This window comes from Limanda limanda, chromosome 4 (genome assembly GCF_963576545.1).
Source record: "Limanda limanda chromosome 4, fLimLim1.1, whole genome shotgun sequence".
NCBI lineage: Eukaryota > Metazoa > Chordata > Actinopteri > Pleuronectiformes > Pleuronectidae > Limanda > Limanda limanda.
This window is the reverse complement of record NC_083639.1, coordinates 29,728,624-29,747,076: the sequence shown is the minus strand read 5'-3', so window position 1 is coordinate 29,747,076 and position 18,453 is coordinate 29,728,624. Positions and strand designations below refer to the sequence as shown.

At 42.1% G+C, this 18,453-nt stretch overlaps 1 protein-coding gene and 1 pseudogene across 1 annotated transcript; both read left to right on the top strand.

Moving 5' to 3' along the window:
• The window catches only part of LOC133000159 (6-phosphofructo-2-kinase/fructose-2,6-bisphosphatase 2-like), a 79,284-nt pseudogene that overhangs the window by 14,581 nt on the left and 46,250 nt on the right, over positions 1-18,453 (top strand).
• Positions 1,110-8,911, top strand: LOC132999939 (gastrula zinc finger protein XlCGF57.1-like). Its single transcript, XM_061069747.1, has 2 exons — positions 1,110-1,340; positions 5,657-8,911. The coding sequence occupies exons 1-2, from the start codon at positions 1,208-1,210 to the stop codon at positions 7,165-7,167; spliced, it is 1,644 nt and encodes a 547-aa protein (XP_060925730.1). The 5' UTR covers positions 1,110-1,207; the 3' UTR covers positions 7,168-8,911.

The window sequence follows — 18,453 nt, the reverse complement described above, 5'->3', positions numbered from 1 at the left end:
ATTTAAAATATTAATATTAAATCATAACTTTAGTTTGTTAAGTTCTCTCGGGGCACCACCCTTCACAGAAGGGAAAAGATAGCGAATTTATTGATTAAGATCAGTCTCATTTAGATCTAGTTCAATTAGAAATCTCAATATTTACTATTAAAAATTATATAATGAACGGTGAAGGTTATGGAATTCTTAACAGTGTAGCGGCTGGCAACATTCACTTATACAACATTAATGAAAGAACATTTGTGAAAAAAAACATTTATTATGAACATAATAAAGTTCGAAGTCCTTACCTGCAAGACATCGAGTCGCTGCTAGGAGTTTGTAGAGCTTGATTTGAGCGGCGGTTTCCTTGAGAAGATGAGCTGGAAGCTAGACCTTTGCGCTCCTCTTGTAGATTGGAAGAGAAGATGTGCTGGAGCAGTCAGGCCCTCTCCTTGGCGATGCAGGAAGGGAGGCTGGCCGCCTGCCTCTTCAGTGGGGCAAGGGAAAGAGAGTGAAGAGAGGGAGATCTTGGGCTTATATAGGCCCGGTGACCTCACAGGTCATGGGGCCAGAGTGACCAATAGGAGGTGAGCCTTGTGGCTTTTCACACCTCTGTGAAGTTGACCGGAACAAGGGAACATGTAGCATTCTGGGAGCTTGAGGTTTTTGGCTTTCTCATAGTTCTACTGAACAAAGAGACCATGCTTGTTATCAGGCTTTGACCACACATGTAAGGTGAAAAGGATGCCTTTGGTTTCATAAAAACCGTGTCCCAACACCAAATAAGGGCCCAGACCCTGTTTATCAAGGTCATAGCAGTGAGACACCGCCAAATAAGGGTTCCATCCTGTCAGGTAGACAGTATCACAGGAGTGAGACATCTGGTCAGGGGATTTCCACTACGCTAGACACTGTCAAATGTTATCAAAAATAATAGTCAACATTATTGGACACAACACAAGTTTTTAAAAACACTTCCGGAAACTCTGAAATGATAAACGTGTGTTTTTGTGTTTCAGTGTGTCCTGCTGACGTAAAGCAGCTGATGGTGAATAAAGAAGAGGTTCCCCCTGAGCAGCAGCAGTGGAGCCCCCTTGTGGACCAGGAGGACCAAAAGCCCCCCCATATTAAAGAGGAACAGGAGGAACCGTGGACCAATCAGGAGGGAGAGCAGCTTCAACAAGTTGAGCAGGCTGATATCAAGTTCACATGGACTGCTGTCACTATGAAGAGTGAAGAAGATGAAGAGAAACCTGAGTTGTCTCAGCTTCATCAGAGTCAGACTGAGGAGAACAGAGCGGACTGTGGAGAACAAGAACCAGCCAGGAACTCAGGTCCTGATGGACATTTACAACAAGGTACTGAAAACAGTAAAGATGATTGGATGCAGACCAGGGAACCTCAGTCTGGTTTAAATACAAAAAATAGCAAACAGCCTCTAAGTGATATGAAATGTAAATCTGGTAAGAAAGCATTTGGTTGTTCTGAGTGTGGTAGAAGATTCAGACGAAACTGCGATCTAACTGAACATATGACGATTCATTCAGGAGAGAAACCGTTTAGTTGCCTCGAGTGTGGTTAAAGATTTAGACTAATGGGTAATATAATTGCATATGAGTATTAATATAAGAGAGAATGAATTTACTTGCTCTGTGTGGTTAAAGATTCAAGTTGCATCGTTTGCAACAAAACATTTATGAGGATTTGTCAGCAACGTTTCATATTATCCATATTCATAGTAAACTGTTGTAAATAGAGAATTTAGAATTCCCCCTTTCACCTGTTTTTATCAGAGTTAAACAATTTCTTTGTAGCTAGAAAAAATAACTCATTGATTAACATGGAAGTTTGTGTTGATATTTCTTGTTTCTACTGATTTGATTTATGCCATATATACTACATACACATATATACTTAATGTATTTTTCATAATCTTCTCCGTGTCTGGTAAAAAAAAGTCGCCTGAAATTAACAGCTGAATATTCATAAGAGAAGTCATACAGTAGAGAAACAATTTACTTGCTCCTAGGTTGGTAAAAAATTGAAACTAATGGGCAATCTGTGTATACGATGAGTCATACAGCAAATCATTTTTTTACTTGCTCTCAGTATGGTAAAAGATTTAACTGTAGGTACAATTTAAAGAGACGTATAAGGATTCATACAGGAGAGAAATTAATCATTTTCAAAAAAAAAAATTTTAGATAAATCTATCAGCAGCTATCCATATTCATAGTTCACTGTTGTAAAAAGAGAATTAAGAATCCCTCCACCTGTTTTTACCAGAGTTAAACATGTTTTATGTTCCTAGAAAATACAACTCATTGAATAACATCAAAGATTTGTGTTGATATTTCTTGTTTCTACTGATTTATTCCTCATATAATACACACCTATACAGTGAAGGAAATAAGTATTTCGTCCCTTGCTTTTGAGGGGTGGCTGGAGGTGCAGTTGTTGGTGTAGAGCAGGGGTGCCCAATACGTAGATCGGGATCTACTGGTCGATCGAACGACTGGACAAGAGACAGTCACGTGGACGCTCCGGTGCCAGTACCCCCTCTTCTTTATTCTTCGCCGCTGCCGCCAATTTCAAGAGTAGCTCACAAGCCTATAACGTGTGGGCACACCTGATTTAAGGGGAGAAGAGTAGAGGGGAGAGCACACAACCTTGTGGGGCTCCAGTGCTGATGGTCCGGGGCTCAGACAAGCTTGCCCAGCTTCACGCGCTGCTTCCTGTCTGTCAGCAAGTCATTGATCCGACTGCAGTTGGGCTCAGGCACGCTCAGCTGTCTCAACTTGTCTCAGAGAAGAGCTGGGGCGTTGGTGTGGAATGCGGAGCTGAAGTCCACAAACAGGATCCTGGCGTAGGTGCCGGGGGAGTCGAGGTGCTTGAGGATGAAGAGGAGTCCCATGTTGACTGCGTCGTCTACAGACTTGTTTGCTCTGTAGGGAAACTGCATTGGGTCGAGGAGGTGGTTGGTTATGGTCTTGAGGTGAGTCAGCACCAGGCGCTCAAAGATCTTCATTACTATAGAGGTAGGGGCGACTGGTCTGTAGTCAGGGTTAGGGTTAGAACTGGTCCATTGTCTGTCAAATCTGCAGTAAACAACATTCATTCAGGTCGTTGGAAAGTTTAAGGTCTTCCACAGAGTGGTGTCAACGTGTTCGTTTATCCCAAATATGAGAAGAGCTGGTCTGGTCTAATTCAAGTATTTATTAAGAAGCAATGAAAAGTTAACAGCATGGCTATGGGCACTCATGCATCGCCTCGGCTAAATCAGTAGCACGGGGTAGTCAAAAGTTGCACCGCACAGACTGCGTTTGTAATCTTTTATAACAGTAGGTAGAACAGGATTGGTCAATTAAAAGGGGAAGTCCTCCTTCATGGTGCGCAGGCGTAGTACCATCATCCCGAGTTCGAATCAGGAAGTGACAAGGAGCTGTTCCCAGGTTAGGCCCTCCTTCGACCGTTGCTGGGAAAATGTTCATATCATGACAATGCGGTTTTGTGTTTTGAGAAAAAGCCTTGAATCGGCTCATGCCTTGTGAGTGTTCAGTAAGCATGTTTAATCTAAAAAAAGTTATACATGAGACCAAGTTAGAGTACAGTGTATTGAATATCACAGATTCAAAGTTCCCACAACAGGCATTATCAGACAGGTGCAAGATTGAATAGCGATGTGACCTACACATATTTTAACCAACTTCAAGATTCACACCAAGCAGCAAAGGTTACTAAAAGTCACTGTGAGGGCCACATATTTCCCACATATTCCGCCCAAACTGCCCCCGCCCCCAACCCCTATACATACTGTATCTTGTTTAAAGTTGAGTTTCATTGCCATATTCACAGACACACACACATGGGTAAAATAGATTTCCAGTTTGAACATCGGCCAGGCTGTTGGAAGCAGTTCTAAAAATGTCCCAGTCAGTGTTGTCCAGGCAGACACGCAGCTCCTCCACAGCTTCTCTGCTGCTCCAGGTCTTGGATCTCAGCACAGCAGGTTTAGAAAGTTTGAGCTTCTGTCTGTAAGACGGGATCAGATGAATAAGAGCGTGGTCGTATAGACCCAGAGCAGCGCAGGAAACTGCATGATATGCCTTGCTGATGGTGCTGTAGCAGTGGTCCAGAGTATTCTCCCCCTAGTTGGGCATTAAACTTATTAAAGTCCCCAGGACAATAACAGGGGAATACGTGTTCTCTCCTTCTCTCCACTCCTAGTATCTGATCAGCAAGTTGGCGTTGAGCCTCGCGCACGTCGGCTTGCGGTGGGATGTAAACTCCGGCCAGGATAAAAGAGCTGAATTCAGGGGGAGAGTAGAACGGTCTGCAGGTGATAAAGAAAGTTTCCAGGTCAAGAGAACAGGATTGTGAAATCACTTTCACGTCGCTGCACCAGCCCTGGTTTATATAAAAACAAATCCCTCCGCCTTCTGCCTTCCGTGAGAGGATGGGGTCGCAGTCCGCACGTAGCAGCTGAAAGCCGGTCAGCTGTGCGGCAGAGTCCGCTGTAGCTTCGGTCAGCCACGATTCCGTAAACCACAAAAACAGAAGAAAGGGAAAAGTCTCTATGTCCTTATGAGAAGGCGCAGCTCGTCCATCTTGTTGCACATTGAGCGGACATTGGAGAGGAGTATACTCGTTAGAGGTGGCCCCTCTGCGCTTTCCTCTCCGTCTCTGCCTCAGTCTCGCTGCGTGGCCGAGGACCAAGGCACCTTTGAGAAGTAAATCCACGGAAGAGGCGAGAGAGTTGGGACATAAATCAGATGGTGTTGTGCCCCCTATGTTAAGCAGCTTGACTGCTATCCCAGTCTATTCCTTTTCCATTCCACTTGTTGATAATCATAATATATTACGCTTGTTTCAGGACAAAAAGTAAAACTTGCGGTTCTGTCTCGCTCCAGATGCCATCTTGAGAAATCTCCCCTGTATGCTCCAGCTTCAAGTGCTCGTGCATCACGGTTGTGCTGCTGTGATCATTTTGGATTTGCAGAGTTTACAGAGAAACATGTTGTTTGGTCTCCGTCTAAAAAACTCCCAAACTTTAGATGATTGTGGGCTATTTGTTTCCTGGCTTCAGTTTGATCTTTTGGTGAATCAAAGCTTTGACTCGACGCAGCCATCTTCCTTCCTCCTAATGACGTCATCACTAGAAGACCAGACAGATGTGAAGAGAGTTTGTGTTGATAAGAGCTGACGACGGTGTCGGGGTGATGTAAACATGATCACATGATCTATGCAGCAGAGTTAATACATCACTTCCTGTCTCTGTCTGCTGCTCCTCCGTCACCTGAATAGTAAGGAGGATTTGATGCTGGTGTGAACGAGTCTGTGCAGAAAACCTGCTGCTGTGTTGTTCATGTGTGAAACACAAACTCTGGAGAAACTCTGGAGACAATTCTCTGGTTTTTACCCACAGGTCATAACTGAAAACAGCTTAACCAACTAACTAACCTCCACTCGCCCTGCTCTGCTCTGTTAGTGTCCTAATTTGTTCATTTGACCTCAAAATATAAAACTTTTTTTACTGGTCACTATGAACTACTTCAACATCTCTGCTTTCTGAGTGTGATCCTTCAAAATAGTATTAGACATTAAACGACACAACTCATGTTTTTAAAAACAATTCGGGAAACTGAAATGATAAACGTGTGTATTTGTGTTTCAGTGTGTCCTGCTGACGTACAGCAACTGATGGTGAATAAAGAAGAGATTCCCCCTGAGCAGCAGCAGTGGAGCCCCCTTGTGGACCAGGGGGACCAAAAGCCCCCCCACATTAAAGCGGAACAGGAGGAACCTTGGACCAATCAGGAGGGAGAACAACTTCAACAATTTGAGGAGGCTGATATCAAGTTCACATGGACTGCTGTCACTATGAAGAGTGAAGAAGATGAAGAGGAACCTGAGTTGTCACAGCTTCATCAGAGTCAGACTGAAGGGAACAGAGCCGACTGTGGAGAACAAGAACCAGCCAGGAACTCAGTTCCTGATGGACATTTACAACAAGGTACTGAGGCCAAGAATGAAGACAGTGAAGATGATTGGATGCAGACCAGGGAACCTCAGTCTGGTTTAAATACAAAAAATAGCAAACAGTCTCTAAATGATATGAAATGTAAAACTGGTAAGAAAGAATTTGGTTGTTCTGAGTGTGGTAAAAGATTCAAACGAAAGTGGGATCTAACTGAACATATGTGGGACCATACAGGAGAGAGACCATTTAGTTGCTCTGAGTGTGATCAAAGATTCAAACGAAAGAGCCATCTAACTCTACATATGAGGATTCATACAGGTGAGAAACCGTTTAGTTGCGCCGAGTGTGGTAAAAGACTCAGACGAAATTGCAATCTAACTGAACATATGAGGATTCATTCAGGAGCAAAACCGTTTAGTTGCTCTGAGTGTGGTAAAAGATTCAAACGAAAAGGCGAGCTAACTGTACATATGAGGACTCATACTGGAGAGAAACCGTTTTGTTGCTCCGAGTGTGGTAAAAGATTCAAACGAAAGTGGGATCTAACTGAACATACGTGGTACCATACAGGAGAGAGACCATTTAGTTGCTCTGAGTGTGATCAAAGATTCAAACAAAAGGGCGAGCTAACTGTACATATGAGGATTCATACAGGACATAAACTGTTTAGTTGCTCCGAGTGTGGTAAAAGATATCTTCAAAAGGGCCTACTAACTGTACATATGAGGACTCATACAGGAGAGACACCGTTTAGTTGCTCTGAGTGTGGTAGAAGATTCAAACGAAAGGGGGATCTAACTGAACATATGTGGGACCATACAGGAGAGAGACCATTTAGTTGCTCTGAGTGTGATCAAAGATTCAATCGAAAGGGCCATCTAACTCTACATATGAGGATTCATACAGGTGAGAAACCGTTTAGTTGCGCCGAGTGTGGTAAAAGACTCAGACGAAATTGCGATCTAACTGAACATATGAGGACTCATTCAGGAGCAAAACCGTTTAGTTGCTCTGAGTGTGATCAAAGATTCAAACGAAAGGGCGAGCTAACTGTACATATGAGGACTCATACAGGAGAGAAACCGTTTAGTTGCGCCGAGTGTGGTAAAGGATTTCTACAAAAGGGCCTACTAACTGTACATATGAGGACTCATACAGGTAGAAAGCATTTAGTTGCGCCTAGTGTGGTAAAAGATTTAGACTAATGGGTAATCTAACTGCATATGATTTAGCCTGGGTGCCAGACGACCTTAGCCCCGCCCACAACATTTGAGTTTCGGAAGTTCGGTCTGGCATTGCTCCGTTGGGGAGAAACTATGATCGAACAGAAGCTGTTCTGACCAATCAAATTGTCAGGGCGGGCTTTATACGATGATGGACAGATGATCTACAGTGGCGTAATCAATCACGTCACCAAACAGCGCTGCCTGCCGCTGGAGAGCTGAGATGTGTCGATGCTGCCATTGAGTCTGTTTCAGCAGACATCGACAGCGCATTCATTTTGAAACAGGAACAGAGGAACGCGATCAAGGCATTTGTAGAACGAAAAGATGTTTTTGCCGTCCTTCTACGGGATTCGGAAAAAGTTTTATTTATCAGCTGGCCCCGATGCTGCGGCCACACAAGCAGTCATATAAATAAAAAGAGTGGGGGGTGCTACGGTCCTCAGCACATATGAGACAAAAAAGACACATGTTGGGACGCTGTTGCAGTTAATGTTGGAGCAACAAGTAAGTGTATGCTTGAAAAAGACGATTAACTGCCGTTTTGACTCCTCGCTGGCCTCCTGCAGAGCCATGACAGCGGAGCTCCGGAAGCAGCTTGCCGGGGCTCTCACGAGCAGCCCTGGTCTCCAGCTGCTTCCTGGGGGCTTTGCCTCCGCTGGATATACGAGCGGCATTTGCAGCATTTCCATTGATTTATTTAGAGAGTGAATAAACTCGTGAAACAGACAACTGACAACAACTATGTGTCGCTTGACATACGTCACATACTACGTTGCTCTGATTGGTTGGAGGTCTATCCAATTGAGCGAAGAGAAATTCATTTTCCTGGTTCGGTTGAAACACGCCCCATAATCACAGCCCAATGGAGCAGTATCAGGCTTATATTCTGACTAGAATTATGAGAATGATAACGTCAGAATAAATATGAGTAGTAATATAGGGGAGAATGAATTGACTTGCTCTGTGTGGTTTTAGATTTTAGTTGCATCGTTTGCAACAATTGCAATTATTAGGATTTTTCAGCAGCCATTTATATTATCCATATTCATAGTTCACTTTTCTAAATAGAGAATTTCGAATTCCCCCTTTCACCTGTTTTTATCAGAGTTAAACGATATCTTTGTCCTTAGAAAAAATAACTCATTGAATAACCTGAAAGATTTGTGTTGATATTTCTTGTTTCTACTGATTTGATTTATGCCATATATATTACATACCCATATGTATTGAATGTATTTTTCATAATTTCCCCCTTGTCTGATAAAAAACTTGCCCGAAATTAAACAGACATTAGAGGATTCATACAGGAGAGAAATGAATCGTTTGCAACAAAATATTTGTATTGATCTATCAGCAGCTATCGCTATTATCCATATTCATAGTTCCACATTGTAAAAAGAGAATTAAGAATCCCTCCACCTGTTTTTATCAGTTAAACAATTTTATGTTCCTTCAAAACACAACTCATTGACTAACATGAAAGATTTGTGTTGATATTTTTTGTTTCTACTGATTTATGCCTCATAATACACAATACACACCTATACAGTGAAGGAAATAAGTATTTGATCTCTTACCGATTTTGTAAGTTTGACCACTGACTAATAATTGAACAGTTGATGATTGTAATGGTAGGTTTATTGTAACATTGACAGACAGAATATCAACAAAGAATATCAAGATCATATAACTCACATTATATAAAAGTTTGAATTGATTTGCATTTGATTGTGTTAAATATAAGTATTTGATCCACAGATTTTCTGAAAAAATGCATTTAAATCAGCGTAGTTCATAGTGAAGCCATATACATTAGTTACATCGAAAAACTTCTTAGAAAAAGAGCAAAAACACAGGCAACATCTGACAAGGCAATCTAGACGATTGTCTGTCTCCAGTCAGTCAACTGAGCCTCTCACTGAAAACACACAAAGGTTAATAAGTTAAACAAACTCCACGAAGTGAAGCTCCTCAGCGCGAAACTGCAAAGGTCAAAGATCACTGAATATTTAGACACCTGCTGATAATAAGCCCAGTATTACCTTAATTTTTGATCGGTTTTTGGTCTCCACCACCTCCTGAGGGCAAAATCTGGTTAGTTAGTAGTTCAAACTAAATATGAAAAAACTGACCGAGCTGACGTGTCGTCCAGTTATGATTGTTAATAAAGATGGACGACGCATGTCCACTTCCTCCTGCTGTATAAAAATGAGGTGAAAATATTCCGTGCTAGGGGACGTGTGTGACCTACACAGCAGCCACCAGGGGGCCACTTAAATGTGGTTTCACTTTTGGGAAATTGTCATGTAATCCATTCTTTTGTACAGTTGTACGTCACGTCATGTTTTGTTACTTTGCGTTTATTAAGGCTACTTTGCGTCACATTTTTTCACATGTTTGTAAATGTCTCTTTTTAATGTTTGAAATAAATAAAAATAAATCTAAAACTGTGAAGAACATATATGTGATTCACACGTGCAGAACAGGCGTCGTCTTGGTTGCTGGCAGTCGTCTTTGCCAGCAGATGTATAAGAACCCAGAAGTGATGATGACCGTGCAGACGGAGCCGATGATGACCAGCAGCACAAACAGCTTCCTGTAGTCGCTGCGTGTCTGACTGGGCCGGGACACACAGCGGCTGGTGGCACTGTAGCTCTGGATTCCCACCTGAGGAGGCAAACACGCAGATTCAGTTCCGCAATGTAAAATAATTAAAGTTTCCTGCAGTTGACTTACAACTAATAAACCAGCTTTTAGCCTGGTGAACTTTTGCTAAATATTTTTAAACTATCGCTCTTTCAGATCAGCTTCCTGCTCATATACAGAAATGGAAACTAAAGAGCTACGTCCTTTATTTATGCAGAAAAATCACCTCCTGTGTAGCTCTGGGCTGATCCCCTCACCTTTCTGATGATCATCGATACCCCACGAGGCGAGATCTCGTCTAGCTCCAGACCGAGGGCGATTCATAGTAATTTTGTGTTTCTTCCATTTCCGAAAAAGCGCACCAACATTTGTTTACTTCTCACCAAGCTGCTTGCCAATGGTCTTGTAGCCCATTCCAGCCTTGTGCAGGTCTAAGATCTTGTCCCTGGTGTCCTTAGACAGGTCTTTGGTCTTAACCCATGGTGGTGAGGTTAGAATCTGAGTGATTCTGATGAAGGTGTATGAGTTTGTATACATGTACAAATAAACATGTACAAATACACATTTATAGCCTTATTTTTATAGAGCTTAAATAAAGTCAATGGATAAATAGGTTCAATATATTTTAATCAATATTTTTATAAAAGTACATAGAACAAGAGAAAATACTCTATCAATAATGAAAGGAGTCATTATTAAATATGTATATATACATTATGTTCTTAATTTCTTTGCAGAGTAACGATGCAAACTACAATTGTGATTTACTCAAACCTGCGTTTGAAAATAAAAAGAGGAACCTGAACTCATGTTACACGGGAAGTTGAAGATGTCGTTTTCTCTTAAACATGACAAATTATACTGAAACTGACTAAACTAAACTACTTAATCACAATAATCAAAATGAAAAGAACAAAGATTAAATCCTGCAAACATAAGAAATCATCCACTATCCATGTCAAGGTTGAAGGGGCGAGAAATTACAAAACATCACATTTTCTCCACACTTTATTTCTCACATAAACTTATTACATTGACAACCAAAAGGGTGACACAACATGTGATACACATATAAACATATGTACAAAAAAAGATCGAAGAAATGAAAAGAAATGAAATACTTGCCATGAATGAATAAAAACTGAACAATATATCTTTTGAATAGCAGTAGATTCACACTAGGAAACTAACCAGCTTTTCTTTGTACAAAGGGTAATTTTGTTTTTATTTTTTCTTACAGCTGAATGCCCACTGACTTGCACTGGCACTGCTACTAAATGCAAAACTGTTAGAGGCTTTCAGGTTCTGGAAAGAAAAGCACTTGTTAAAACAGATGTAAAGGATCTGTTCACTGTTAAGTGGATTTCTAGCAAGAAGGCGACATCATTTGTCTTTCAAACCGACTCCTTCAGCAAATGAAAGAAGCAGACGTTGTCTGTGTTTTTATATTGAGGCCGCAGTGCTGAAAGCTACATGCTCGTATAATCTGTCTTCAAGTGCGTCCTACTGGTCTCTTGTGCTGTCAGAAACAGATCAAATATACTGCACGTTTAAGAAACTCTAATCCTGAGTCCTGGCTCGGTCCTGAATGCTCCGTGGATCCTACTGAGCTGAAAAAATGCATTTAAATCAGCGTAGTTAATTGTGAAGCCATATACATTAGTTACATTGAGAAAAGTCTTAGAAAAAGAGCAAAAACACGGGCAACATCTGAATTAAATGAGATTTAAATGTGAACAGCATGGAGACGGACTTTGCCAGCAGATGTATAAGAACCCAGAAGTGATGATGACCATGCAGACGGAGCCGATGATGAACAGCAGCACAAACAGCTTCCTGTAGTGGCTGCGTGTCTGACTGGGCCGGGACACACAGCGGCTGGTGGCACTGTAGCTCTGGATTCCCACCTGAGGAGGCAAACACGCAGATTCAGTTCCTCGATGTAAAATAATGAAAGTTTCCTGCAGTTGACTTACTACTAATAAACCAGTTTGTAGCGCTGGGATATTTTGCCAAATATTTTTAAATTGCTCTTTCAGATCAGCTTCCTGCAAATATTTAGAAATGGAAACTAAAGAGCTTTGTCCTTTATTTATGCAGAAAAATCCCATTGAGAAGATTTAAGCTCTAACATCTTGTACATAAATCAACAGGTAGGTATCACAGCGTGTTTCCTACGAGCAGAAACCTTATAATCTAAATCTGTACATGTAAACTGTGCAGTTATTTTACCTGAGAGACACAACACAAGAGTTACAACACAATCTACAAACAGAATGTATTTGAAACTCAGTGAAAGAAACAACTGAAAGAAGAAGAAATTTGAAAAGAAGCAAAAAAGGAATATGAATACATGTACAACTGTAAGATGTACACACAGTATATCATGCAGGTAGATAAACTGTACATGCTGGTGTTGTGCAATAGGAGTAGACTTGACGTTGGCTAATTATTAATAATCATGAAATATGATTATTAAAATAATAAAAATTATCTATCAAAAATAATTAAATTATTAATTGAAGATGATCAGTAATCAAATAACAATAAAACCACTAATCAGAAAATAGGAATTATCAATTAGAAAGTACAAGCTATCAATTAACAATGATAAGGTTATCAACCAAGAATAATGAAAATAATTAGTCAAAAACAATAAAATTATCAATTTAAGAATACTACTATCTATATTAATAATTGAAAAAGGGGGGCACCACCCTGGTTACAGGGACCAACGGAATCAAGCTATAAATATCAGTCTCATATGATATTGGTTAAATTAATAATCTTAATAGTTAATATTAATAAACAGTGAAGGCTTCTAAGTTCGAGCACAGGCAATCATAATCCAGCTGTGTTCACACACTTATGCACAAATAATCACAGACTACAGATACTTTAATTACAAAAGTATTTATTAAAAAGGGGAAATAAAGTTATAATGTTATTCAATGATTCGTCATTTTAACAAGCTCCGACATTTCAAAGATAAACACAGCAGCAGCACTTATCACAATTCAGAAAATACATGTAAACCTGCGGTCTACCTATGTATGTCTGTCTGTGTGTGTGTGTGTCTGTGTCAAAGTGTCTCTCTGTGTGTATGTGTCTATGTGTGTGTGTGTGAAATAAAGTTAGTGTTATTTAATGATTCATCATCTTAACAAACTCCCATATTTCAAAGATCACAACAGCAGCAGCATTTATCACAATTTAGAAAACACATGTATTCATCTATGTGTATCTGTGTGTGTGTGCGTCTGTCTGTGTCTATCAAAGTGTGTGTGTGTGTGTGTGTCTATCAAAGTGTGTGTGTGTGTGTGTGTGTGTGTGTGTGTGTGTGTGTGTGTGTGTGTGAGAGAGAGAGAAAAAGAAGAGGGGCGTGGCGATGACGCAGTCACATAGTGACGACACATCCAAGATGGAGGCCGACAATGTTAGGCTTAAAACTACAAAACAAAATGGCGGGTTCGTTATGAATTTAGAGCCAGAATTGAGGGCGGGTCTAGAGATGAATAACCTCCAATGGCCGCCGGACCACGTGTGAGGCACAAAGGAGGAGGTGGAACAAAGGATTCTTTGTTCTGGTTTAGCTTTGGCTTCAAAATGGCGGCCAGATGCGTTCAGGCCCTTTAAATGTAGATTTAACTATGTTACATGAACTGTATTATAAATACAGATCGGAACGGGTGTATAGGTCGGTTTAGAAGGAGAGAGAGAGAGAGAAACATGCAAGGAGAGTTCAAAGAAGCTCTTAAAACACGCCAGAGATAGATTAACAGTGATTTAACCACTCAGCCCTCAAGCGGACGTTGTGGGCTAAGTTTCTGATCGGTAAACTCACTGCAGACTAACACAGACGTTAACAGCGTGGCTGGAGGCTTTCCTCGCGGCGCTCAGACACTAACACAAAACCCGGAAATGAACCGGAAGTAGCGGCTCGTAGTAGCCGGTTAAACAATGAGACTCAGCGGTCTCGCAACAAATACAATCAAATATTAAACAATATGCTACGTATCTGCCCAGATTATCAAGTCTCTTACTGTACAACCCTCGCGATGTGCCTGCGCGTCTGCGCGAATGTGTCGGGGGCCAGTGAATCACGTGGTCTCTCTCACGAGCGGAGCTCCGGGCTCGGCCGCTGGACCGGAAAAGGAAGCAAATTCTTCTTGCTGCCTTGACGGAATGAAACTACGCCTTTCTTCTGTAACAGCGGAGAACGTGCTGGTTTACAGGAACGGAGTGAATTGTCTTTTACTCCTCAGCGGGATGAACGTCGCGCTTCTGCAGGGAACGGCTTTGTGGAAGCCGTTTGTGGATCGTGAAAAAAAAGAAAAAGTCTATGGAAGTGTCGGAGTCCGTCCAGCGGGGCACTTCCTGTTTCGGTCTTCAAGTTAAAACAGCAAAAAGTCCTATCAAGATAAAACTTCGACTAAAATATAAGAAGAAAATGAAACGACTTCAAATAAAATGATATTAAACAAACGTCTAATCGCCTCCTTAGTTACTGAGTCGTGTAGTTAGGCCCCTGGAGGGTCTGGAGACGACTTGAGCAGGGTGAAAAGAGACAGATTTTTGGGAGCACAGTTCTTTTGTAGCACCTGGGAGGTACCAGCCCCCCTGGAGGAGGGGTCAGGGGTCAGTGTTGCCTTCGGCCAATTGAAAGGTCAGAAGTCAAGTCTCAGGGAGTGGCTTACAGTGGGGTCCTTCACAGGACCCAGGAAGTGATCTGCTGCCACATGGAGATAAGGGCTCCATGCTGGATTTTTAAATGTAAGGGGTTTCCTGAGGTTGGTCTCACGGTTTTCGACTCATTTTTGAAACTCAGATCACTGGGGCCTCAGTCCCAACACTGGAGTGAGAGTAAAGAGTGTGCAGGTGCAAGTGACTGTCTGAATCCCTGAGTTCATTTTCATTAGCAAAAAAACACAGAGAAATACATGTGTATATATAGAATGTACTTTTCATTGTATATTCCATATTCACAAATCACAATTAGTCTCATAGGGCTTTAACAAGGTGTGACATCCTCTGCCCTTAACCCTCAACAAGAGTCAGGACAAACTACTAAAATAAACTGTGTGTGTGTGTATGTGCGTGCGTGCGTGTGCGTGTGTGTGTGTGGTGTGTGTGTGTGTGTGTGTGTATGTGTGTGTGTGTGTGTGTCTGTTTGTGTGTGTGTGTGTGTGTGTGTGTGTATGTGTGTGTGTGTGTGTGTGTGTGTGTGTGTGTGTGTGTGTGTGTGTGTGTGTGTGTGTGTGTGTGTGTGTGTGTGTGTGTGTGTAGATGTATGTGTGTGTGTGTCTGTTTGTGTGTGTGTGTGTGTGTACCGTGGCCAGATGCCACGTTCATCAGGAGCTGCTGGTGTGTGTGCTTGCTGAGGAAGATTACCCATGATCCCTCCGCTTGATCCCTTGAATGAGGAGCACCTTTTCATTCCAGGAACCTGGTCCTCAACCACTGCAGGATGAATATAGCTACTGGGGGCAGAGCATAGCCTGTATTGTCAGAAACCTGCCCATAGAACAACGACACGCAATAGTGCGTCAGGTGAACGACCTGATGCAATTTAACCCGCCCGACAATGTGTCGTATGCTGCAAATTACTATAATTTGTAAACATTTCAAGTACAGTGTATAGTTGTACTATTTTGCACTGTTTTTATATTACTTACTTTGCACCTTGGTTTTTATATCACTTCTTTGCACCGTGTTTGTTTGTAGTACTTCTTTTGCACCTTATTTTTTACACTTATTTTACACTTATTTGAAACTTGTTTGTTTATAGTACTTTGTTTGCTGTGTTATTATTTAGTTTTTTATTGTTGTTATATACATTTGTTAAAAATAAAACACTTAATTCAACAGTTGGGGATTTTCTTTGCATTTTTTAAATGGTTATCTACATGGCTAAATGTCAGCGTAAAAGGTCATCAGGTATGAAAGAATATGCTATTCGAGGCTTGAACAGGGCAATGACCAGGTCTATATGCATGCAAATAACTTTTGCTTCTACCATCTTCTTGTGTCTGTAAACAAAAGGCAACTATCAGCTTGTAATAACTCTACCTATGAGACGCACAAAGGGCAGGAACTATGTCTGCTGACTCTCTGTCAGACATGAACAGGGCAATGACCAGGTCTATATGCATGCAAATAACTTTTGCCCCACCATCTTCTTGTGTCTGTAAACAAAAGGCCACTATCAGCTTGTAATTACTCTACCTCTGAGACACACAAAAGGCAGGAATGTATGAGTGTAACTGAATAGAACATGGTTGCACCACCATCACAAATAAGATACTACGTTCTGTATTTATATGCAACGTGCAATGCAATTCATTATTATGGTTTGTGACATACCTGGAAATGGACGCATGATGTTGTTGTGCAGGGGAAAGGCAGCATCAGCAACAATGACGTGGGGGGCATTGGTCCTGGTCCCGGGAAGAAGCACCGGTGGCGTGTGTGTGTGTGTGTGTATGTGTTTCTGTGTGTGTTTCTGTCTGTGTGTGTGTGTGTGTGTGTGTGTGCGCGTGTGTTTGTGTGCGTGTTTCCGTAGCGCCATAGCCATGCACACCTTTCAACACTTATGTTGAAACAACACACACCTATAATCCACTCATGCATACACACTCCACACTACGGACTTACTGACTTCCACTTCCCTACTTTTATTATAAGTTGAGCACTTGGATTGGTTTGGTTTGATTAAATACTTATTTTGATTGGGAAACTGTTGTCTCCCGTCTTTTTTGTTGCGTAGCCTGGCGCCCCTAGGCCAGGTGCGTAACAGTGGGAAGAAGCACCGGTGGCGGCAAGTTCAACCTGTTTTCAGCCAGCTGTGACCCGAATGCGCTCTCCTTAAAAATGCCACCGTCGCTCTCCCGTCCATACCCTCCGACGTCCACCATCGTGAAGCGATACCTGGCATCGCATGTTGCCATCAGGACAATCGAGTGAGCACCTTTATAATTAAAAAAGTCACTCCCGGCATGAGGTGGCGCCTTGATGGTTACATGCTTCCCGTCGAGGCTGCCAACGCAGTTTGGGAAGTTCCACAGCCGCCAAAAGTCCGCTGCTATTGCTGTCCACTGGCTGGTTGAGGGACAGGGTAGGTGTTCTGGCTGGAGAGCTGTCCACAACGCCTTGCAGACCTCGGACACAATGCTGGATACCGTGGAGGATGCCAGTCTGTAGCTCGCCGCTACAGCCTGTTGGTTAGCACCAGATGCTAAAAGTCGTAGCGCCACAGCGAGTCTCTGGGCAGCATCGAACGGCATGCTGTGTGTGCCCTGGTGCCGTATGTGTGGTTCCACGCGACGAAGAAGGTCGTCAAATCTGGCTGCTGACATACGGAAATACACAAAGTGCATTTCTTCGTCAAGATCCCTCAGAGGACATACAAGAGACGCATATTCTCCCGTCCTCGGCCTCGATTGATTTAGTGGACGTACAGACCACCTCCGTCTCCGTCTCCCCATCTGTTGTTGCTCACGTCTTATTAAATAAGTCAATACAAGAATCTCCTCTTCCAAGTCAATGAGCGCCAGCTCCATCAACATCCTCTGTCTGTTGGTTGCCATGGTTCAGTGTGTGGGAGGCAGGCTGACAGAGAAATATAAACACAAGTGGACTTCTTTTTCCTATAATTGGGGTAGGCTTCTCTGAGCTCGCCTTCCGTTGCGCCACCTATGGGTTTGGCGGTGAATTTTTTTCGACGTAAAGTGGTCGGAGAAGGTCGGAGAAGTAAATATCAAAAAGACTCTTGGACTTCTCATGAAAAAAACAGAAATGTAGAAATTTTTGCAAATTTATTAAAAAAGAAAAACTGAAATATCATATGGTCATAAGTATTCAGACCCTTTGTTCAGTATTGAGTAGAAGCCTTTTGAGCTAGTACAGCCATGAGTCTTCTTGGGAATGATGCAACAAGTTTTTCACACCTGGATTTGGGGATCCTCTGCCATTCTTCCTTGCAGATCCTCTCCAGTTCCTTCAGGTTGGATGGTGAACGTTGGTGGACGACTGGAGGGCTGCGGTGATAGTTGACTTTGAGGAACTTTCTCGCATCTCCCTACTGCATCTCTGGAGCTCAGCCACAGTGATCTTTGGGTTCTTCTTTACCTCTCTCACCAAGGCTCTTCTCCCACGATTGCTCAGTTTGGCTGGACGGCCAGGTCTAGGAAGAGTTCTGGTCGTCCCAAACTTCTTCCATTTAAGGATTATGGAGGCCACTGTGCTCTTAGGAACCTTGAGTGCTGCAGAAATTATTTTGTAACCTTGGCCAGATCTGTGCCTTGCCACAATTCTGTCTCTGAGCTCTTTGGGCAGTTCCTTCGACCTCATGATTCTCATTTGCTCTCACATGCACTGTGAGCTGTTAGGTCTTATATAGACAGGTGTGTGCCTTTCTTAATCAAGTCCAATCAGTTTAATTAAACACAGCTGGACTTCAATGAAGGAGTAGAACCATCTCAAGGAGGATCAGAAGAAATGGACAGCATGTGAGTTAAATATGAGTGTCACAGCAAAGGGTCTGAATACTTATGACCATGTGATATTTCAGTTTTTCTTTTTTAATAAATTTGCAAAAAAATTGTACATTTCTTTTTTTTT